We start from the raw sequence: 24,278 nt of genomic DNA on the forward strand, positions 1-24,278 counted from the left end.
AGCATCAATCACCCAGCAGCTGGTGTACACCACGCAGTCTTTCAAAACATCTTATGAAACCTGAAATTCATCCTACACTGTCCTAACTCTGCAGGTTATATTTCCCAACAAGCAGTATCGCACCGAGACAGTTTTGTTATGGTTATTATTTCAATTTCAACGCCGAGATCGTTATACTATAAATCTCAGAAAATGGTACAAACAGAGAATGTGTGCATAGAAATACTAGTTGATGGGGAAAATGGGCTTATAAGAATGAGCATAAATGAACCAAGCCTCTCCATACAAATGTAATCATTTTATCTGTCTGTAAGGTAAAATTAACCAAACATATTTAGTTCTATTATTTCACTATTATATATTTGCTACTAAAAATATGTGTTTTATTTTCAAACTCTTTTTTAAAAGTTTTATTTATGATCATAGCACTTGATATTTGCAAGGTCATATTCTATTGGCTTTTTAACAGATTTCTTTTTACCTCTATTGATTCAGTTCTAATAACTTCATCCATTGGACTGGATAAATATTATCTTTTTGACAGGAACAAATAAACAAAGGGAAAGGGAAGTAAAAAGAAAAAGAAAAACCAATCGCTGAGCCCCTATTACCTACAGGTACTGTGTTCCAAGCTTTTATAAATTGTTATCTCATAACTGTGCACACAGCCCATGACGGGGGGCAAGATACCCTGCTTTTCAGAAAGAGAGAAACTGCAATAAAACTGGCTCAGAGCCTGTTCAGAATCACAGCTCAAGGCAGGGCCCGGCCTCAAAGCCAAACCAAGACTACATGAACCCAATGACCACATTCGTTAGTAACTGCTTATGCAATCTATTCTTAGGCTCTGAGACTTTTCAGATTTCAGTCTGTACACAAAGTACTTTTTGAGATGTAGCATTTCAAACCCGACAGCTCTATTAATACTACAGTTAATTTATACACGTTTTGTTCTTTCCAGAGTTAAGCATGTGGCTTCATGGAAATTATGCATGTCTACAAATCTGGAGGTAAAATGCAAGCTGACTAAGAGCTGGGATTCCAAACCACAAATAGGAAAAATTGCTCTAGTTGAGTCCCTCTTGTAATACAAAAGATTACATACTTTCCAAACTGTTATCTCCATTCTTACACACACATCTAAGACTTGGAAAATGTTTATCAATGATGTCTAACTTAAAGACGATTAGAAAATGAACTTTGGGAAAAAGGATGACACGATAATTAAAACTCAGTCCAGAGCAAAAATAACTCTGGGAAATAGAATAAATTTCTTGTCTGTGTAAAGACAGAAAAATGAAGGCATTTTTGCCCCCACTTCCCTCTCTCAGAACTGATTTGAAATAAAACATATTGTCAACTAAAACCTCCATCTTCAATGAAAGGAGACAGACGGGAGCCCAATCAAAAAACCAGGAAGGACAGCTGCCAAACAAATAGGCTGAGGCCTGAATCTGGAAGCATGGCCCCTCTTCCTCACACTCAGAGCGGGCTGCTGGCTCCCTCTCCGGCAAGAGCTACCCCCTGGAGGCACGGCTGACAATCCTTGTACTAGGAAGACAACAAGCAGCAGCAGAGCTCGGGCCCAGGAGACACAGGAAATGTCTCACTGGGGGACCCACTTTGAAAGCAAAGAATCTCAAGGAAGGGGAAGTTGAGAGAGAGGAGCAGACAGTCAGGAGCAAGCAGCAGATCCCAAATCAGGGAGCCCGGAGAATTTTATAGTGAGCCATGACAGTACCTCTCAAATCACGAAGGAGCGTACTGCCAGATCCTCATCCTCATCCCCCCCACAAAGGAAGAGAAGAGATTTGGTGAGAGGCTGTGCATTCTCCGGACCAGATCAGTATAACCTCACAATTCTGCAGCCATGAGAAGGACTAACACAAGCCCGCTGCATTAAAGCCGACTACGAAAACATGAGCAAAAAAGGCAGCTTAAAAAGAAACTTCAGAAGTATTGGCCAAAGAAACAGGAGAATTCAAAGAAATCCAATTGCCAAGAAATCACGAGATTCGGCTAAAAACAGCTAAAGGAAGAGACGCAAAGTCAAACAAGAGTCGAGGAGAAACAAGGTCTCAAACGTACAGAGATGAGAAGCCAGCCTGCGGATGGCCTCCAAATCTCCCAGTCTGGACATGAAAGACGCTAGGGGTGCTTTCCAAAAATTTGAGAACAATCCCTAAAATGAATATAATGCTATAAATGGCTAGTTACAAAATTAAAGGAACTTTTCAACAGTGTCCATAAAAAAAAGGCAAATCTGAATCAACCAGGCAGGAGTAACACTGAAATACTATTCTACTCTCTCTGTAGAAAAATAGCAGAAAATCATTGTCATGTGAAGAGGTGATCAATGAAAAGGCAGCCAAAAATTGCAGGAAAAAAAAGATTTACAGAAAGGTGTCAGCAGTTAATTAATAAATGCACAATGTTATTTTTCTGGATTTTTAAAAAATGTCGGTAATATCGGATTTTAAAATTTATAATGTATTATAATATCTCCTCACATTCAATATTCACTTCTCTATCTATTAAAGACAAATAAAAACATTCAAACAAGTGATTATGAGCCCAGGTAGAGATATAAGGGAACTAAAACAGAAAAAATTTAACTAAAAATGATCACGAACATTGTGGATAGGCTTGAAGAAATCTCACAAAACAAACGGGAAAAGAATAGATGATTATGGAGATGGTAATAAATACTAAAAACAGACAAAGGAAATCTAATATACACTTACTTGATGTTCTTAGAAAAAGTGAATAAAATAAATGTAACAGAAAAGTATGCCAAGATATAACAGAAGAAAACCTATCTGATATAGAGAGATTTGAACCTGAATTTTAAGAGTTCTTCCATATTTAAGAAAAAATGACACAGAACAACCCGCATCAAGATATACCCTGGTGCAAAAACAACCTTACAAGCACTCAAGCAGAAAAAATAATAAAGAGTAATGAGCAATTAAAGATTGGCAAACCATGGAAATAATTAATGACAAACATTAAAACTATTTAAACTAGAATTAAAGTTAAATACCTATGGGAGTTATGATTACAGAAAAAAACATATATTTATAAATCTTGAAATAAAAATTATAGTACAACATCTACAACAAATGGAGGGAGGAAAAAGGTGGAAATAATAAATGTGCTAGTTTAGTCTTATAATAGGAAACTAACTATAACAAATTCAAAAATAAATAACATCCTAAAGTTTTTTGTGGTCTTTATTCTTAGTTTTTAAGCTTTAATACATTATCTTATGGTAAATAAGTATTTACCTGATGTTCAGTAACTACTTCTATTCTATTTCACTTGTTTTTTTCTTTTATTCAATTCAACAAAAAGCAAATATATATCTATGATCCCATTTTTTTTTCTATCCATCCACTGTTTCTATTCATCCAACCAACCATTCATCTTTATGTGAACATAAAAGAGAAATTTGAAATAATGTTCACAAATGTTCGCAATGTTTTTGAAAGATGGTGAGGGGGTGAGGTTTGGGTTTTTCTTCTTTTGTTTTGTTTTGACTTCCTCTGTATTTTATTACTACTTAAAAATTCATAATATATGGATATCAATTTTATAAAAATAATTAGAGCATAGTACTTTTTAAACTGAAGAATTAAACTCTTAAGGAGCAACATCATATTCATTTGGAGCTTTTAGGAAACAAAAAAAAATAAGTCACTGAAATACAAGACACAGACGGAGTCTTTGCAATACATGAAAAAAAACAAAACACAAAAAAGAAACTCACGGTAACAGCAGCCACTCTTCGAGGCTGGGTCACTCCCACAACTCTTCCTTCGGCTGTCCAACCAGCTTCTGCAAGGTACTACAAATAAAATTACATCTAAGTATACATCCAATATCATTTCTCCAGAAACAATCTCCCCCAAGGTGACCCCATATTGTTTTAAAATCACTGAGAAAAGAAACAACAGATGGTTCTTGTCCCAGCAGACATTTTGGAAATTATTTTGCAAATGAAGGATCTAAGGCTTCTAAATGTTAAGTGATTTGTTTAAATTCACATCAAAGGTGATAATCAGAAGAACAAAGGCATAAATTTAACATTCTGACTCCTCCATCTTATAAAATTTCCATGTACTATAGCCACCTCAAGGAATAAAAAACTATCCAGGGATCACTCCGAACAGTGCTAAATCTGTAGAACAAAGAATTTTAAAGTATATACAGAGACATCTCAATATAAATATCAACCATACAAAATATATAAGCCAGATTAAATATAAATAATTAGATTTTATATACATGTATATATTCCATTAGTTGATATTCGTATACATAAAAATTTGATTGTAAGCATTTATCTGAATTATGTTTTCATTTAATTATGTGCATTTGTAAAATCCAAAATGGATAACAGTGTTTATCAGAGTTACAAATTTTCATAATCTAAATTGTTTTACAATGAATATATATTACTTCTACAATAGGAAAAAAAAGTTTAAATGTTGGTACATGTATTATTTGCTCATTTGTTTAAAAGAACTAAAGGAAGGATAGGTCAGAAACTAAATAGAATAGTCGTCTATGGAGAATCAGTAGAAAAGGGGTGGAAAGAAGGGAGAAATGGAAACAGGGCAGCAGGGACGAAGAAAGACAATGCTTTGAGTAAATCTTTCTGTGTAACTCTGACTCTTAGAACCATAGTCATGTTTCACATACTCTTCAAATACCCCAAAAATGAACAAAACCAACCAAGATGCCGATGGAAGTCAAAGGGAAATACAAATACTAACAAATGACCCTGTCTGTATTACAAATGAATAACATGATCGCACTGAAGAGGGCGGAAAAGACAAGAACTAATCTAAATAACTGGAAAACCATACCTTGACTGGATGCTGTGAAGCCAAAGACAAGACCTGTACATCAATGCTGTGATCTAGTGAATCAGTGTTAGTGAACGCTGTGATCTAGTGAGTCGATGTTAGTGAACGCTGTGATCTAGTGAGTCGATGTTAGTGAACGCTGTGATCTAGTGAGTCGATGTTAGTGAACGCTGTGATCTAGTGAGTCGATGTTAGTGAACGCTGTGATCTAGTGAGTCGATGTTAGTGAACGCTGTGATCTAGTGAGTCGATGTTAGTGAACGCTGTGATCTAGTGAGTCGATGTTAGTGAACGCTGTGATCTAGTGAGTCGATGTTAGTGAACGCTGTGATCTAGTGAGTCGATGTTAGTGAACGCTGTGATCTAGTGAGTCGATGTTAGTGAACGCTGTGATCTAGTGAGTCGATGTTAGTGAACGCTGTGATCTAGTGAGTCGATGTTAGTGAACGCTGTGATCTAGTGAGTCGATGTTAGTGAACGCTGTGATCTAGTGAGTCGATGTTAGTGAACGCTGTGATCTAGTGAGTCGATGTTAGTGAACGCTGTGATCTAGTGAGTCGATGTTAGTGAACACTGTGATCTAGTGAGTCGATGTTAGTGAACGCTGTGATCTAGTTAGTAGATGTTAGTGAATGCTGTGATCTAGTTAGTAAATGTTAGTTAATACCCAAAGGAAGGGGTTAGCAATTCTAAACCTATTTTATGTGTATACTAGAATTTAACAAGTAAATATATTGTAGGTAATAGGATCTGAGTTTCTGATTGTTGGAGAAAAGTTACAGTTAAGGAAATGCTAAAATGAGCCCTATGGTATTGAATTGGAATCAAAAGTATGAGCATAAATTCATGGTGTATGCGTATATATATATATATATATATACACACACACACATATACATATACACACACATATGTACGGTCTGACAATTAAGCTCACGAACTTGTTGCAACGCTGTTGCTAACCTTTTTTTGATATCAGAGGGATTATTCATTATGAATTTGTACCAACAGGACAAACAGTTAACCAAGTTTACTATTTGGAAGTGCTGAAAAGGCTGCGTGAAAAAGTTAGACGACCTGAACTTTTCGCCAACAATTCATGGCTCTTACATCACGACAATGCACCAGCTCACACGGCACTGTCTGTGAGGGAGGTTTTAGCCAGTAAACAAATAACTATATTGGAACACCATCCCTACTCACCTGGTCTGGCCCCCAATGACTTCTTTCTTTACCCAAAGATAAAGGAAATATTAGAAGGAAGTCATTTTGATGACATTCAGGACATCAAGAGTAATATGACGATAGCTCTGATGGCTGTTCCAGAAAAAGAGTTCCAAAATTGCTTCGAAGGGTGGACTAGGTGCTGGCATCGGTACATACCGTGTTTCCCTGAAAATAAGACCTAGACAGACCATCAGCTCTAATGCACCTTTTGGAGCAAAAATTAATGTAAGACTGGGTCTTATATTAATATAAGACCCGGTATAATAAATAATATAATATAATATAAATATAATATAATATAATATAATACCAGGTCTTATATTAATTTTTGCTCCAAAAGATGCATTAGAGTTGATGGTCCGGCTAGGTCTTATTCTAGGGGAAACACAGTAGCTTCCCAAGGGGAATACTTCAAAGGTGACCGTAGTGATATTCAGCAATGAGGTGTGTAGCACTTTTTCTAGGATGAATTCGTGAACTTAATTGTCTGACATCAGTATGTTATATACATATATGTGTATATGTATATGTACACACACACATAAAACAAATATCCATGAATTCATATTGATATACATAAATAATTGAATAAATAAACGAGAGAGAAAAGACAGTTCTTCATTACAGAAGATTCCATTTACTAAAGGTAGAAGGAAAAAGGAAAAGAGAAAATCATCCCTAGGCAAACACTTGAGTAATTGCGCAGGGACGATCCACTGAGAAATGCTACAATTAGGCAAAAGTTTGAAGAGAAGCAGAGTATTTGCAGTCTGAGAATATCTCCCCCCAAGATATTTATCAACTACGAAGGGAAAGACAGTAAATTTCTAGGCAAAACCTGGCACCTTAACCAAGTGATCAAGATTAACCTCACCAATGATAAGGCCGGGACGTCGCAAAACATCCTGTGACAGGATGTACAGGGACATGTCACGTCTGTGGTGTTCTTTCCCAAAACGCATACGCTCATTCTAACGATGAGAAAACATCACACAAACCCAAACTGAGGGACACTGTATACAATAAATGCCCAGTACTTTTCAAAAATGTCAAGGCCATTGAAAGATGGAGAAAGACGGAGAAACTCTCATAACGGAGAGGACTGCCGAGAAATGGCAAGTAGATGCACTGCAGGGTCCTGGATCACAGTGCTGAAGGGTATCAGTGGGAGCACTGATGAGATTTAAGCAAGATCTGTAGTCTAGCTACTACGCAGTGCGGTACAAATGGCAATGGCCTGCCTTCCATGACTGCACTAGGTGGTGTGAGGGTATAAGGGAACTCTCTTATTTTTGCAGCTTTCCTGTTAGTCTAAAATTAGCCCAAATAGTAGTTTAGAACATGACTATAAAGAACAAAGTGTTTCACTATGTAGGTGTTTTTGTGATTCAAAACTGTAAAGTTTCTCTCTCTTGTATTAAATATGTACACACAACACTACCGACCACCCCAATCAACACAAATGCAAAAACCAAACAAGAATAACAGCTAAGATTCATCGAGGACATTACTAAGCGCCAGGAACTGTGCTGAGCGCCTTTCAGGCATAACCTTATTTAATTGTAACAACAAATTCTATAAGGAAGGTAACAGCATCATCAATAATTTAGAGATGAGGGAAAAAAGGAGGTCACATAACTCGTCCAAAGACACAGATAAAAACTAAGAGCTGGGATTCAAGCTCAGCACATGAAAGCCTTGCCACATAAACAGGACACCATTGTACCATCCAAAATAACACACGCAAACTCGCGTTCAGTCTAGTAGTAGTGTTAAGTAAAAGAAAAATAATTTCCATAGTAATAAAGCATCTATCCACGAAGCCAGTCTCCTCAGTACCCTATGACTGAGCCTTCCACTGCACGCTTGCGATTGCGGACACATGGAAATTTAAAGATCCCGCAGAAGCAGGTGTAGCAGTGACATCACGAGGCAGTGGGATGTCATGGACAGAGATTGCTGAATTCCTTTACAGTTCTCCCTACTCTTTTTAAGAGTCATCCAATCTGGTCTTCTAGGTAAAGAGTGGGATTAAGAATAACTCCACAAAAAACAGCTCATAAAAATCGTAGTCAAGTGTAGGGAGTGGGCTGTAAGCTGACTAGCACCTTGCAGCCTGCAAGGTCATCCATGGGAAGCCTCGCCTCAGCATCTTCCCAGAAAGTACAAGACAACATTAATGCAGCCACAGACATACAAACTGGCCAATACACAGAACAGAATGTTCTACTCATACTTGCTTGTTCTGCTAATACTTGCTTGTACAGACAATTGTTCTAAGACTGTATATAAACCGTGTGTGAAATAAAGACTGTGCCACTGCTCCGCCATCCACGGACAGTGGACCTCCCAATCCCAGCTCTCCTGTCTCTGTGTCTTTTCTTTATCTCCTCACCTTTCCCCCTCAGGCCGAGCCCTCCTGGCTGCGTGGGCCGCAGCAGTCAAGAGCTTATTTTCTTAGTCTATTGTTTAGACAGAGCTGTGGGAAAAAATATCATCGAGGTTCCACACAAAATTTGTGAAATTTCAGCACTGGCGTTTGGTGCTTCAGCATGCTGTATTTGTCCACGGAAAGATATCATATAAACGTAGCAAAACAGCTGGTTGAGGAAATACCTGCTCCATATCCTTGCCATGAGCTCAGCCTTTCCAATTTTCCTGGCCCATAACTCCAATTTAGTTTCACAAGAAGTTGAAAACTGTGACTGTCTCAGAGAAGAGGAACTGAGGGGTGAAGAAAATGAGGAATAATCCTTCTACAGGAGGGGTAGCAGATACCTGGACCAATCACATGATTTATCATAATGATCTTAGTCATTTTCACCAGCAAGGCGTAGGAGATTCGCTTTTTACTATTTATTCCTTTGTGCTTTTCGAATTTGATACCATGTGACTGTTTCCTATTCAAAACACACAGTACTTACAAGAAAATACAGTTCCTTAAAAATAATTAAATTCACATGCATATGCCCTTTGACCCAGCAACTCCATAACTGCTGTATCTATTCTGTGATTATATCGACATGTGTACAAAATGATCCACCTGGAAACCGACTCATTGCATCATTGTGATAACACAAAACTAGAAATCCACAACCTAATGTCTATCAACTGGGAACTGGCAAAATAAATTATGTAGAATCTATGCAACTACTAGAATCTGTGCAACTGAAAAAAGAGAACTATACATTCAGTGAAAAAGGACAAGGTACATTAAAGCTGTACAGATACTACCATTTGTATTTAAAAGAGGGAGAAATATATACATTAATATATTAAAAATATACACAGACATACAAACACACACACATATTTCTCTATAAATGCAATTTTTTTAAATCCTCTGTCCAAGAAACTGGTAACATCAGTTACATGTGCATAAAAGTATCACAAGATAAGGCAGAAGAGAAATCTTTCTCTTTTTATGTCCTTGTGTGTCTTTTAAATTTTATACCATGTGAACCTATTAAATATTCAAAAACAACTTTAAGTAGTTTTAAAAGTCCCAAAACAAAAAAGGCTGCCTTTCTCTGCTGTAGGCTGGCAGTTGCGCAGGCCGCTCCTCAGTCCCTACTCCCCTCTCTCCTCCAGGCCATTCTTTCCCCGGACGCAGCCCCGCAGCGGGCCCTCTGTTCCCTGGCAGCCAAGCCTCGCCGGGGGAAATGACCACATCGCTGTGCTGTACTGTATTATGGATCCAGATATCGGCTACCCATCCTTGTGAGAAGTGCTGGGAGGCCTGGCCCTGTGACTTGCTTTGGCCAGTAAAATGTGAGCAGACCTGCCACTTCGGTGAGAAGTTTTAAGAGCCATCTCATGATTCTGCCATCTCCCACCAGATGCACAAGTCCCAGGTGAGAGCTGCACCCTCATCCTGGGTCCCAGTGATCACCTGAAGCAGCCCACATCTTGGGTCATCAACCCAAGATGACCCCATAGTAGGAGGAAGAAAACTGTGTTATGCCACTGAGATTTTCAGGTTCTTTGTTACCACAACATAGTTATATTAAGCTGACTAAATAACCGCACGGACTAATTCCAAAACAAACTACCATCATCTAACCTCACATGGCCTGTCTTTACCTCGGTTCTATTCCCCCCCCCACCTCATTCCTCTCTGTGGTGTCCTCATCTATAAAATGAAGATAATAATAGTACCTGCTTCACAGGGTCACTGAGGGCTAAACAGATTAATGTGTTTAAAGTGATCACGTTATGTAGTATTTACTATAATTATTATTTGTTTTCTTAATATTACCATTAATATTATTGTTGTTTTTATTACTACTGTCAACTAATAATCTCTCAGTAATTTAACACGGCCCTTCTCCTATGTCCCTCTGTAAGAAGCAAGTAATTTGCCAGGATCTTCATACCATCTGCACATATGTTTTCCCTCCAGGTCACCATTTCTTCTGCTGTCCTTTCTCTATGAGGTCATTCCCTTCTGTCTACCTTCCCCTAGGTCACCTGGGGTACTTGTAAGAAATACCTATATGTCTGGGCCCCATCCTAAACCCATTATTGGGTTGGGCAAAAGAAGCTATATTATTATTTCTTTATGAAAGTTCAAAAATAGGCAGCTAATCTACGGTGTTGGAAGACAGAATAAGAGTTACCCTGTGTATATGTTTGTGGGGTCAGGAAGAGAAAGAGGGCAGGAGACCACAAGAGGACACAAGAGGTCTTCTGGGTGCTGGTAACACAGGTGTATTCACTTATTAAAGTTTATCAAGCTGTACAATTATGATATTAACGCTTTCTGGTACGCATTTTATACTTCAATAAAAATCTATGTTAGAAAGGAAAGAAAAACCTGCAAGGACTCTCATCCCTGACTACTTAAATATCATTCTTCACCCTCCCAGTCAAGGCTCTTAAGATGCACTTTGACATCACCCTATCTTTCCACCCTTCACCCCATGTGTCCACTAACATTGATCCCCAAACACTTCTCCACTCCAATATCTCTAACCACAATATTCACTGGTTTAGAAAATCTTCCCAGCCAGCTCCCCTTGACTGTTCAATGTCTACCTCAAATATTTTTTTACAAGGCCTTCCCTGATCCTGCTTTCAACTTCTATTCACATCAGATACCATTTGGCTTGTAAGAGAGATTTCTTTCATAGCACTGTATAATTCTGTAATAGTCAAATTTTATTTACAACTACAAAAAGCATTCATCTTATCCCGCCTCTTCAACTATAATTGAGGACAGAAACTATGCATTACACCTCTTTGAATGAGTCCTCATTGCTCCTTTCAGAATATGGCTATTCAGTTATTATTTTGGAATTATAATAAATTGAAGATGACTGTACTTCAGTACTCATCAAAGAAACTATAAGCCCCAAAAGTTTAATAAAAAATACCTAGTTGGGTTGAACATTCCTCCTCTGAGAGATCTTAAAAATGCAAATGACAGTAAAGAGAGTTCTCAAGTTACAAAACCCTTCCAATCAAATATAAGTACAAAGACATTTAAGCATATACTCACTTGTGGAATCTGCGTGCTTTTCCCGCATCCCGTTTCTCCAACAATCACCACTGTCTGATAGTTTTCTATCAAGTATAATATATGATTCCTTAGCTGAAAAAAATATAACCATATATTGTAAATAGCCACACATTTTCTCAAAAGAGCTAAACAAAGATATCTAAAAATTATGAAATGAGCTGTTTACCAAAGGAAAGTAAATTTTAAAAAGAACTATAAAAATGTCATTCCAACCCCCAGGTACTGTTGGTATCAGTATAAGCTGATACAAATTGCAGTTGAGTATAATAACTTATCAAAATATACAATACACATGCCCTTTGATTCGAGATTTTCACTTATGTTATATTACAGACATACACGTGAACAAAGATATGTATATACAGCATACTCATTGAAGTACCGTTAAAAATGGCCAAAAATTCAAACAGCCTCAATGTTCATCAAGACGGGATTGGTTAAATCAATTATGAGCACTCCAATAAGGGAATAACATGCCGTTGTTAAAAAAAACAAATGTCTATTTGTACTGCTATGAGATGGTCACGAAGATCTGTTAAGGGAAGAAAGCAAGATGCAAAACAGTGTGAATAATGCACTAGTATTTGTGTTTTTAAAGAAAGGGTAAATACAATAGGCTCGTCTGTGTATAAGCCATCTTTGGGAAAAACAAAACAAAACAAGAAACTGAGAACAACCTTATATTGTCTCCAGGTAGGGGAACAGGATGGCTGGGGAGCAGGGGTGTGAAGAACTTTGAATTTTGTACAACGTGCATGTATTACCTACTTCAATTTGTTTCATTGATTAACTCGTAAAATATTTTCAAAAAAATATTTTACAAAAAAAATATGCTTTCACCTCTACCTTTAAATCCAAGTTCACAATAAAGCACTCATATGTTACATCGAATACTGCAGCTGAGCTTTCCTTTACCCATTCAGTGTGAGCAACAAACACTGGTTTACATACAGAAAAGTCACAGATAATGCCAACATCCTATCTACTTAGCTTCAAAACGCACTTGTGTACCCACATCTGATTAGAGACACACCTCTAGAAAGTCATAAAGGCAGGCCATAAATACCTGGTTTGGAATGAAAAACTGCCTAATCCTCCCACTCCGATCACTGCTCAGCTCATCTGATTCCAAACCAGCGAAGTGTTTGGTGAAGACTAGAAGAGCCAGGCTGCTGCCTAGCAGGCTAAATGAGGCATTGGCTGTTTTGGGTTTTTGAATTTGGCATTGTTTGGGGTCTAAATATGTATTTCTCAAATCTTAGTGTGAAAATCTCTTATATTTGTTTAAAAACGAAGATTCCCAGCCCTACCCTCAGGGTTTCTGATTCAATAGGGCTAGGGTGGGGCCCAGGAATTTGAATTTCTACAAGCACCCAAAGGAGATTTGGCTGCAGGTGGCCTAATGACTAGTCTAGATGCTTTTTTTTTATCAGTTGCTTACACTTTGTGCTTTCTTCTTCTTGGGTAAGGAAAGGGGAAAAGTTTGAGTTCTTTGCAGGTATTGTGTAAATGGTAGATCCATCCATACTGGATGGGTGAGATGGATGGATGGATGGACGGACGGACAGACGAGTGGGTAGATTCAAGGAAAACTTGAAAGACAAGTTGAGTACAAATAGCTAAATAGCTAGACAAGGAATTCCAAGAAAGGGAAATAACATAAGCAAAGAACGAAGATGGAAATAAGCAAACTACATAAATTCTATTAAAGGGGTGCTATAAAAAGCCCACGAAAAACTCCAGGTGTGGCCTGGAAATGAGTTACGAGAGGTGTAATTAGGGCTGCGTTGTGAAAGGCCTTGAATGCAGAGCGAGAATCTGGACTTTAGCTAAAAAGCATATGCTGTAAGGGTTTTGAGAAAACTGGGCAGCAGCATACAAGGTTGATCTGAGTACGAAGAAACTGAAGGCAATAATTCATACTTCTTGTGTTAAATACGAAGCATTGCAAGTGGGGAAAGTCCAGTGTATGACACTGGAGAGAGAGATGACAAAAAGATTTCCAGTTTGGAGACTGGGAAAATGACAGTACCACCGACAGGCGTAGGCAGGGAAGTCAAGAAGAACTGGTGAGGAGAACAAGATTGAGTTTCAAAGAGGCTGAGTTTGAGGCAGTAAAAGGACAACCTTGCATAGCAGTGCCCATGGCCCAGTTCCCAGCCTACAAAGGCAGTCATGGGGAAAGCCAACTTGTAACGGCACTGGGAAAAGGGGTGAGCTTTAGGTTTACTGAGGCTTTAGTTTCAACTTGTTTTTAAAGCTACTTTAACCTTTAGTTTTAACAGGAGAAGGGGTGGTGAATAGGTAACTTCTTATTCTTTTCGTCTTCTAGATTTATCTTTAACATTTTGAGATCTTAAATATGCTTAACCTCTGCTTTGCTTTTTATCAGTAACTTATACCCTTCTTCTTACCATTTTAATTTCATCAGTATATGTTAACTTCCTGCTTACTTTTTTCATTTGTTGTTTCACTTATTATATTTTATAAGTACAGCTGGAAGATAAGGATCACTCAGGAAAAGATCAAAATTAAACACATGGTAAACAATAATTATCCTTGTGTTTGAACGTTTACTATATGTCGGGCATTTTACTAAAATGCTCTACGTGGATTATCTCATCTGGTCCTCAACAATCCAACGAGGGAGGTACTAATAGCCCCACATTATAAATAGGAAAACAGAAGCTCAGATGGTGAAGCCAGGTCACACAGCACACAAATGACGAAGCTTAGGTTTGAACTCTGAACTCCAAACACTTCATCACAACTCCAATTATGTCCCTCAACAGTGAACCTATAATCTTATCTCCTGAGGGTCAAACTGGTTTGCAACCACACATAATGGATGAGGTTAATCACCTGAGAAAGAAACCCAGAGGCTGGCGGTACACGAGTGACTAAAATGTTTGGGGCCACATAAAACTCTAATCAAGGTGGGATGGCTAAATTAAGAAGGATTCCATTTTCTATCCACTTGGAGAAAGAATATGTTCATAGAAGAGGGATTATTAGCACAACCTAGACAAAGGGGCTCCTTAAATATAAGAACTTAGAAGAGAGTAACATGCTGGTGGCTCCACCTACTAGGGTCATTCCAGAGGCATCACCCTTCATCAGAGGTTATACGTGTATGAAACAAATATTCTTCAGCTACATCTAAATCACCTTTGGCTCCGAGCCCACTTCCTGATTACAATTTGGCTTCCCATGTGGACTTGGCAATAGGGAGAAAGTGTGTCCAAGCACTGGGTCCATCTGTACTAGAAAACTCCGGCTCACTGTAAACAAACATATTCCGAATTCTAGTTTACACTTCGGTCTCTCGTGAGATGCCAAGAGATGCATTCATTTCATGAGGGTAATGGAATTAAGTGTCTGGATATGCACATGGTAGATAATAAACACACCAAAATCACGTCACTATCTCCCTGGGAGTTAACCTCCCAACAGAAACCACCTCATATTCCCAGTGAATCTTGTTTAGAGAAATATGCCTTTAAAAAGAAAGCGAAACTTGGCCGTATGTTGGTAATTTGTTGAAGCTGGATGCATAGAAATTCATTGTGCTATCTTCTCTACTTTTCTGTAGGTCTGAACGTGTCCATAATTGAAAGCAAGGGGGGGAGGGGGGAGAATGTTATTCTTCTTTCAGTTTTCAATAGTAAGATCTAATTGAAAAAAATCTTAAGGACTCTGGGGGGCCAGTTAGCTTAGTTGGTTAGAGCGTGGTGCTAATAACATCAAGGTTGCGGGTTCGATCCCCACATGTGCCACTGTGAGCTGCGCCCTCCTTAAAAAAAAAAAAAAAAAAAGCATGATCTCATAGAAGGAGCATGTTTCTAGTGTTTCCTGATGGTCCAATAAAACAGACGACTATTAAAAAACAAATCTGAAGGGCTTTGAAGATTTCTAAGGTTAACGAACACGTACATTTTGAAAAGTTAATCCCTTCAGATAAGGTCATCTCTGAGCTCTTTGCGTTCTAAAGAACCACTAAGAGTAAGAGGACACTATTCGCTTCGGTGCCAAGTATAAAGCTATGGCAGGGCCGGCCCGGTGGCTCAGGCGGTTAGAGCTCCGTGCTCCTAACTCCGAAGGCTGCCGGTTCGATTCCCACATGGGCCAGTGGGCTCAAAAAAAAAAAGCTATGGCAGACTGCTTCAGGCCGAGAGACTGAACGTGCTTATTCAATGTACCTTGAACACTGGCAGCTTCTGTCTCTGCTGCTCTATAGAAAGGGCAGCATAAGGATTGTAAACAACGGTTGTTGCAGAGTTTTCAGCTAGACTCTGTCTCTCTTCAGAGATGCTGACGCCTGGTCCCTCTGTACCTGTAACAGAAAAAAACTTCTTCAGATTCTCCGATACAATGAACAGAAAAAATGCGCATCAGTTACAAATTCAAAGATGAAGATACACAACAGAAGCAATGCATCTGATCTCCAACCACTAAGAGATACTGAGTTTTAACTTCAAGAAAGCATCTAGAAAAGTTATCTATGAGAATACAAAAATCGTCTCTAAAAGCATCACTCCACTGTCAGGAACAAAGGAAATGACAGTCCCATTGGGCTCCAAATTGGCCACACACGACTGTACTTTACAGAGGACAATGTTTTCAGTTCTGGCCTCCATGTCATTATCACTGAACACTTCATAAAAGTGACAGAGGGACCGGCCCGGTGGCGCAGGCGGTTAGAGCTCCGTGCTCCTAACTCTGAAGGCTGCGGGTTCGATTCCCACATGGGCCAGTGGGCTCTCAACAAAAAACAAACAAAAATAAATAAATAAATAATTTTTTTTAAAAAAGTGACAGAAACACAGTGGGAATTAGCTGGGACAAAAGATGAGGCCTATTACTCATGGCAGGAAGGTTCTGAGACAACTGGAACCAGGGACTCAAACGCTGCCTGGCTTTCTCCTTCTCTCATCTCTATGCCTCTCGACAGATTGCTTTCGGTCCCCTAGGCTGGCTTCTCCTCAGGCTCACAAGTCCCCCACCAGTCATTCATTCACGCACCCACCAGGGACGGAAATGCAAGAGATAAAGCATGAAGACTGCAGACGCAGGCCCTACCCTCGTGCAGCTGACTTGCTTCTTTTAGTCTTCCTCCCCACAGAATGTAACTTGGTGCAAGAAGCGGCAGTAAGTGCTATGGAGAAAATTAAAGACCCAGTAAGGGCGACAGGGAGTCCCAGGTGTGTACTGTCTATTTGGGGGGCAGGGGAGGCTCTTTTTCTCCTAGCTTAGGTCCAATGCCCAGCCAGATCCAATCAACCATGGCCAGTGGAGTGGGATGCAATAAACAGCAGCCCCCACTTGAACCACAGAATTGGAACAGTTGGATAGGAAGTGCTGTTCCAAGAAACCACTGTGCTGAGCAGATGAAACCACAGATACACGACAGCTTCTTGGTAAGAACAATGACAACCTGGGGCTCAGAATGGTGAAGAACAGGGAAGCTATGTCCCATCCAGAAAAACTATTCAACGTACCATGGATTTTTAGCCTGGAAAGGAAAATGCCTTAGGAGGAGCATGAGTTCAATTTTTATAATCAGCTTTCGTAACTTTCCACGCTGCTTTGTTTGTGTAGCTCTAGGACAGAAGTAACAGTAATAAGTAAATAGCACAGGGTTCAGAATTCAACTCAGTATAAGGAAGATATTCCTAAAAGTTAGAGCTGTTGAGCACGGAGATATGGTACTTTGTGAATCAATAAAAACCCTCCCTAAAAGTTCAAACATATGCTGCACAGTCTTCTGTTGGGGGTGCTACAGGGATAATTACGCAAAATAATCACCTCGCAGGTCTTCTGACCTCAGAATCTACAATGCTATAAGAAAGTACAGGGACTGTATGACAAGAATATTTAGCCCAGTGATTGATGTTTACATTTGGGGGGAGGGGAGGCGGGTCCCAGACCCCTTCAATGATCTAAGGAAGGCTATGAACACCCACCCTCTCCTGAAAAATACACCAGAAGGTAATTTATCACAATACAAAATGCTGGAGGCCCACAAACCCCCTTAGCGCTGCATTTAGAATCACTGCCATAGATCTCTGATCCCTCCTCCATTTATTTTTACAAACATAGTTGTCTTCCAGAAATCAGGTAAGTGGAACCCTGCTTGTTGGGGAAGGTCATCGAGAAGAGAAGGCTACCAGTGTGATCCACAAGCTGGACCCAGGCAATCAGAGGCTCCTCACCCACCTCCCTGTGTTCCAGAATGTGAACTCCAATCGCCTTCCCCAGGCTAGAAGCTACCCAAGGACATGGCCGTGTAATGATGAGACTATCTGGACTGTGTGCATGACTAAACCCAGGTGAGGCCCCCCCCACCCCCCGTATGTTAAGACCTCTGTACCAAGTTTTAAGATTTGGCGGGTGGGTGCAGCAATCTACATCTTGTGGCTGCCCAAGACAGGCCTCCTATGTAAATTCCCTTGCTTATTAACCTGCCGCCTACCAATCTGAAGTGCCTGCCTTTTTCTTTGGTCTCTCCCTGCCCTCTGCTACCCTGTTTCCCCAAAAATAAGACCCAGCCAGACAACCAGCTCTAATGCATCTTTTGGAGCAAAAATTAACATAAGACCCAGTGTATTATATTATATAAGACCCAGTCTTATATTATAGTAAAATAAGACCGGGTCTTATATTAATTTTTGCTCCAAAAGACGCATTACAGCTGATGGTCCTGCTAGGTCTTATTTTCAGGGAAACACGGTATCTATCCGTGTATGTACAGTCCAGTTAACTATAGTCCACATCCCACTCTCTATTACTGCCACCCGGCAGATTCACTTAGATTGCCTGAAAGGCCTCTGAGCTTGTGACTCCCAGCCTACAGGATACGTTCACAATTCCAACATCTAGCCTTATATCCAGCCTCAACCATTTCCCTGATCTTCACCATGTATTTCCCACATCCAATCTTCACACCTTGAACTTCAGTTTCCTCATCTGTAAAATGAGAGTGATACGCCATCACAGAGATATTGTGATAGTTTAATTAAAATGATAGAAGTAAGTGACCAGCACAAAGTAAGGGCCCATTAAGTGTGGACTCAAACCCATTCCCACCTCAGTTAATGACAGATAGCTTACCTATTAGACCAGTGGTTCCCCAAACTTTGATGCTGGAATTAGCTGGTGGATCTTTAAAAAATACTGATGCTCAGTTCCTAGCCCTTCAGATTCCTGATTTATTGTCATGGGGTATGACAGCAGCAGGATTTTAAAAAGTTTCCCAAGTGATTCAACTACACAGCAAAATTTGAGAACCATTTACCTAGATAGCCACCCAATCCAGAAATCTGAGTCAGAACTTCACCTTCTCCTATATCTGCCTCTAAAATGTCTCTCCAATAAGGTCCTTCCTCTCTGCTCCAAGGCCAAAATTAAGGCTTCCAATATCTCTCCTCAATTTTAGTAGGACCTTCTCCTACAATTGTCCCTGACTCTAATTTCCTCCCCCAACCATTCTGCACAGCACTGCCAGAGTTATCTTTCTAAAATAAACCTGATCGTGTCATCCCCTGCTTAAAAACAGTGAAGTCCCAATTCTTTGGCCCCTACAACATCCCAAAATACACCTTTACCACTTAACACCATCACACAACTCAATTATTTTGGGTTTTTTTGGACATTCTTGAGGCATACATCCCACTTTGCTTTCGTTCATGCTGTACCCTTTGCCTAGAGCTCCATTCACCTACCTCTCTACGGAACAAAACCTTATTTGTGCTTCAGTGTCCATCTCAAAAATATCACTGTCTTTATGAAGTATTTCTAATCCATACATTCGATCTGTACCTCTCCTCTATACTTCCATATAATTATAATAGGTAATATGTATCTAGTGCTAACAGCTTTACATGTATTCTCATTTAATCCTCAAAACAATCCTTTGGGTAGGCGTTATGCCCACTTTACAGATGCAATAATTGAGACTTTGAGCACTTAAGTGACTCTGCCAAGTCACCAAGTTAGTAAGTGGTAGTCAAGGATGGGCTCTACTGTCTGACTCTAGAGCCCCTCTTCCTGACCACTACCTTTTTCTTCCTCATTTTACAATCTCTTCTAAAGGGTATCCAATGTCATAGAATAATTGAGAGAGAGACAGAGAGCAAAGCACAGCCCTAGTCATCTATATCTCTCCCGACAACATGGTTAGGTGTTCAATAAGCATATCCTCAATGAATGAACTAAATAATGGAATAAAACTCTTAGAGTAATCCCATGTTCTTTAACTGAAATAATTCATTCAGGCCTTTATTATACTTAACCCTTTGACCTGTTATTAAACACCTGACTAAATACAATAGTGGGTATCTCATTACCTAATGGGATCTTAGTTTTGGCTGCAAATGAAAGTCAGGATGGATAATTGGCTGATAACTTAAAATGCTGAATCATAAAAATGTTGTTAAATGACAAACTACAGATTTAAAAAAAATAATTAACACATCCCTTGCTTGGGTTTATCTCCCACGTCACGTATATGCATGGTCAGAATTTCAGAGACGCACTCTAACAAAATTTTTAAAACTTTCCTTGTATTGCCTTTACTGTCTCACTTCATTTTTGCTCCAATATACTTGGCACATCCAGACCTGCAGAGGTGTAAAAGGGGGTGAGGGGACAAGCAAGTGGTGGGGAGAAAAAACGTTCGTTTTTCACAAGGAATTGATGGGAGGAGAGAAGTAATGCATCTAGCTGGGTATCAACGTGTACACATTCAATAAAATCGTGATTGAGAAAATTAAAACAAAACAAGCAAGGCACTTTGAGACTGAGGATCCTGTTAGCCTGCAAGGCTGGAAGCGCGTGACAGCCAATGTGAAGGTGTTGTTCACTTTCTGGCAGACACTCGTAGTAGCAAAGAACGACCCTAAAACAAAAGGAAACTTTCCCTTTCTGTGAGCACTTACTCTATGTCAGACAATGCGTCATGCTCGTTATTCGAGCCTCCAGAATGTTATTACTCTGCCCCAAAGGCACTGCTACTATGTGGCAGGGCGGAAAATTCGAACCCAGGCAGTCCGATTCCTTAGCTTGCGCTCCCAAAGCCTGAGCAACACTGCCAGTCGGGCTCCACCGTAGCCCCAGGGCAGTAACAGGACACGCGTGGGCGCGTTAGCGTTTCCCCATCTCGCGGGTTGGGCAACACAGGCATCAGGAGTGAGCAAACACGCGGCCCGGGACCGGGGAGGCTGAGAGACTCAAACAAGGTCACACAGACAATCTCCACCTAGGTTGGGAGCGCGTCCCCGAACCCCTCGGGACCACAGTGGGCGCCTGCGCCGCAGAGCCGACCAGCAGCACCTTGGCGACGGGAGCTCGCCCGCCGAGGTCAGGCCTGCGCGCAGGTACGTAGGACTCGGGTCACCAGCCGCGGGGCCACGACCAAAAGCAGGCCGCTACCTCTGCCCAGCGTTCCGCCACGGGCCTTACCTGGGCGCCAGAACTTCACTGGTCCCAAGGGCGCAGCCATGCTGCGGTGAAAGGTCACGAGGAAAGCTCCACCCCTCCGTCGCAGGCAAACCCCTGGAGGGGCAGGGGGCGTGGCCCACGAGGAGCCCAGGCCCGGCGCTTCACGCGGTTTGATGGCCACGCCCCCCGTGGCCACCGCCCCCTCTGCTCCACGTGACCCACGGTCGTCTTCCGAGAGCGTTCCGGCCCCGCCTCCAGGCCCACGTGACCCACACCGGCGAAAAGGGCGCGCTACTCCGCTCTCTTTGGCCTGGCGGATCGCGGTTCCTAGTGGCCTTCCTAGGGGCCTTCCTAGGGGCCTTCCAAAGAGCGTGGCGTGGCCTGGATGGCGGCCGCACACCTCTGGAAGGGCGAGCTTTGGGAAAGGACTGCTGGCGCGCGATGGGCATGGAGGCAGTATATTCCAATGAACTGCTAAATCCTGATTATGTTACAAGCGATCTCAGCTTTACTATTTCTTTCACTCTGCATATTTTCAAGTGGAAGGATAATAATAGTAACCACCTTGTGAGTTTGCTGGTGCAGTAAATACGTACTGGGTGCCCAGGTACTGCATTTCAGCCCCTTCATGGAACTTCTGTCTAAGGAGGCAACAGTTATAAATGCTCGATAAACAGTAGAATTTGTTATCAGTAAACAAAACAATGGGAAAGGGTATGGAAGTCTTCAGGGCCCTTAAGAGTAATGCTGAAAAACGGGGGGGGGGGGGGGGGGTGGGGGGGGGTGGGGGGGAGTGGGGATGATGGGTTGCAATAAGAGACTTAGAAATGGGTAGATCAGTTAAGCTAGGAAACCCAGTGTTTCCTCCAATTTGCTCATGTGATTCAAATGCTTATTTAAAATACAGATACTAGGCCCCCAACCAATCTTGAGTCAGAATCTCCAGGGGCATGGCCAGGGAACCTGCATTTTAAGAAGCCCCTGCAATGATTCTTTGGTCAACCAGTTTGAGAAAGATTCCACTAATCCAAAGGAAAGCTAATGAGGATTAATAAGCTAAAATAGAGGAACTATTTTATGGGTAGGCAACTAATTGGAAGGAAGCGAGAGGCTTCAGAATCTGCATTTTTAGAGCTGTGAAGAAAATTCTGCGTTCTTTGAAAGACATGACATATCGTGCTTCCTCCAAAATAAGACCTAGCCCGGACAATCAGCTCTAATCGTCTTTTGGAGCAAACATTAATGAGACCTAGTATTAATATATTATATTAAGACCCGGTCTTATAGTAAAATAATACCGGGTCTTATATTAATTTTTGCTCAAAAGACGCATTAGAGCTGATTGTCCAGGCTAGGTCTTATTTTCGGGGAAACACAGTAGTCGTGGAAAGATCATTTTGGAAACAGGTAGACATGATTTGAAATCTGAACTTTGCCATTTCCTAGCTCCTAGCTGTCATCTAATATTTTTAAAGGCTGTATTAAATGAGATAACATGTAAAGCACCTAACAGTGTAAGACATAGCAGGCATTCAATCCTATTAGCTCTCCTTAACTCAAATAGAGCAAACCCACCAGGGGGAAAAACATCTGAATTCACCTTCATTTTCCAAATATCTTCTTTGGTTTATTTCCATAAAAGTGAAAATAATGTTTAATACATGATAATCCCTCTGCCTAGAATTATCCATCCATCTTTAAAATATCCTCATAATTGTCAACTCTAAGAATTCTCTTAACTTACAGTCTGGTTTAAGCATTCCCCTTTTGGAGGCTCAGAACTTGTGTGCTCACTGTTGTGATAACACTTACTTAGCTATCTATAGTTAATCTGCCTCCACTATTACGCTGGAAGCTTCTTGAGGACAAGTACCATGTCACACTCAGATTCCTAGCCCATTAACAGTGCCTGAGAAATGTACGAGGTCGGACAATTAAGTTCACGAACACATTGCAACGATGTTGCTTTGATATCAGAGGGATTATTCATTATGAATTTGTACCAACTGGACAGTTCACCAAGTTTATTATTTGGAAGTGCTGAAAAGGCTGCGTAGAAAAGTTGGACGAGTTTCTTAGCTCAGTTCCACGTGGCAGGGAACCATTTTAAGGTCAGTTTCCCCATCAGTTACTGTCTCAAATGCTGGATATGCTGCCCTCTGGGTGGGAGAGGTCAGCTGTGGACGCAGGGAAAGAGCCCACCTTCTGGTTTTTGTGGTCTCTCTTCCGTCCTGGGATCACCTGGGTCTCTGCAGCTGCGGATGGGGGCCGTGTCTCCACACCACTCCCTTCCCTCTTCCCCTGCTCGCCCAATTTGTCCACCTTCAAGTAATCCTTGTAGGAGTCTCTTAGCTGTTCTGTGTGATGAGCAGAGAGTCCTTTGATAGGTTATAGAAGTTCGGTTTGTGGTAAGATCTGGAGGAGAACTCAAGAAGTCCGCCTCGCTGCCACCATTCCTATGCGTCCACCCTTTTTCTTTTTAATCTGACAATGACTTTTTCCCCCAAATTTTCCACTTCTGATGAGTTCTGCAAGAAGCAGATTCCTGGTTGACAATCTTTTCCAATGTCATTCCACTCTCTCCTGGCCTCCATGGTTTCTGATGAAATATTTTATGTTAATCTTATTGAGTGTCCCTTGTACATTAAAATTAATTTTCTTTTGCTGCCTCAAAAAAAAAAGAAAAAAAAGAAAAGTTGAACACCCTGAACTTTTCACCAACAATTCATGGCTCTTGCATCACGACAATGCACCAGCTCACACGGCACTGTCTGTGAGGGAGTTTTGAGCCAGTCAATAAATAAGTGTATTGGAAAACCCTCCCTACTCACCTGATCTGGCCCCCAGTGACTTCTTTCTTTACCCAAAGATAAAGAAAATATTGAAAGGAAGAAATTTTGATGACATTCAGGACATCAAGGGTAATACAATGACAGTTCTGATGGCCTTTCCAGAAAAAGAGTTCCAAAATTGCTTTAAAGGGTGGACTAGGCGCTGATGTTGGGGTATAGCTTCCCAAGGGGAGTACTTCGAAGGTGACTGTAGTGATATTCAGCAATGAGGTATGTAGCACTTTTTCTAGGATGAGTTTGAGAACTTGTCAGACCTCGTATATGTGAACACCATGCTTTATAGTTATTTTCAGTTCTTCATGACATTGATCCTTGGTTTATTTTTGCCTTATTTTCAGTAAAGGCCCAAATATAGAAAGCAGGGTTTGT

At 40.6% G+C, this 24,278-nt stretch overlaps 1 protein-coding gene across 5 annotated transcripts in view; it reads right to left on the minus strand.

Annotated features, from left to right (window-relative positions):
• DHX35 (DEAH-box helicase 35) overlaps nucleotides 1-21,156 on the minus strand; it is a 70,518-nt gene extending 49,362 nt beyond the window's left edge. For 3 of the 5 annotated variants that reach the window (XM_081034266.1, XM_081034264.1, XM_081034263.1), the window contains exons 1-4: nucleotides 21,079-21,156; nucleotides 15,819-15,952; nucleotides 11,599-11,691; nucleotides 3,770-3,847 (exon numbers count right to left, since the gene is read on the minus strand). In XM_081034266.1, coding sequence (XP_080890392.1) covers nucleotides 3,770-3,847; nucleotides 11,599-11,691; nucleotides 15,819-15,952; nucleotides 21,079-21,118 — 345 coding nt within the window. In that variant the 5' untranslated portion in view covers nucleotides 21,119-21,156. Of the gene's footprint in view, nucleotides 1-3,769; nucleotides 3,848-11,598; nucleotides 11,692-15,818; nucleotides 15,953-16,698; nucleotides 16,775-21,078 lie in introns of all 5 variants that reach the window. The other 2 variants (XM_081034267.1, XM_081034265.1) reach the window with 2 other exon arrangements.
• Nucleotides 21,157-24,278: the final 3,122 nt, after the last annotated feature.

This window comes from Rhinolophus hipposideros, assembly GCF_964194185.1.
Source record: "Rhinolophus hipposideros genome assembly, chromosome: 22".
NCBI classification, from domain to species: domain Eukaryota; kingdom Metazoa; phylum Chordata; class Mammalia; order Chiroptera; family Rhinolophidae; genus Rhinolophus; species Rhinolophus hipposideros.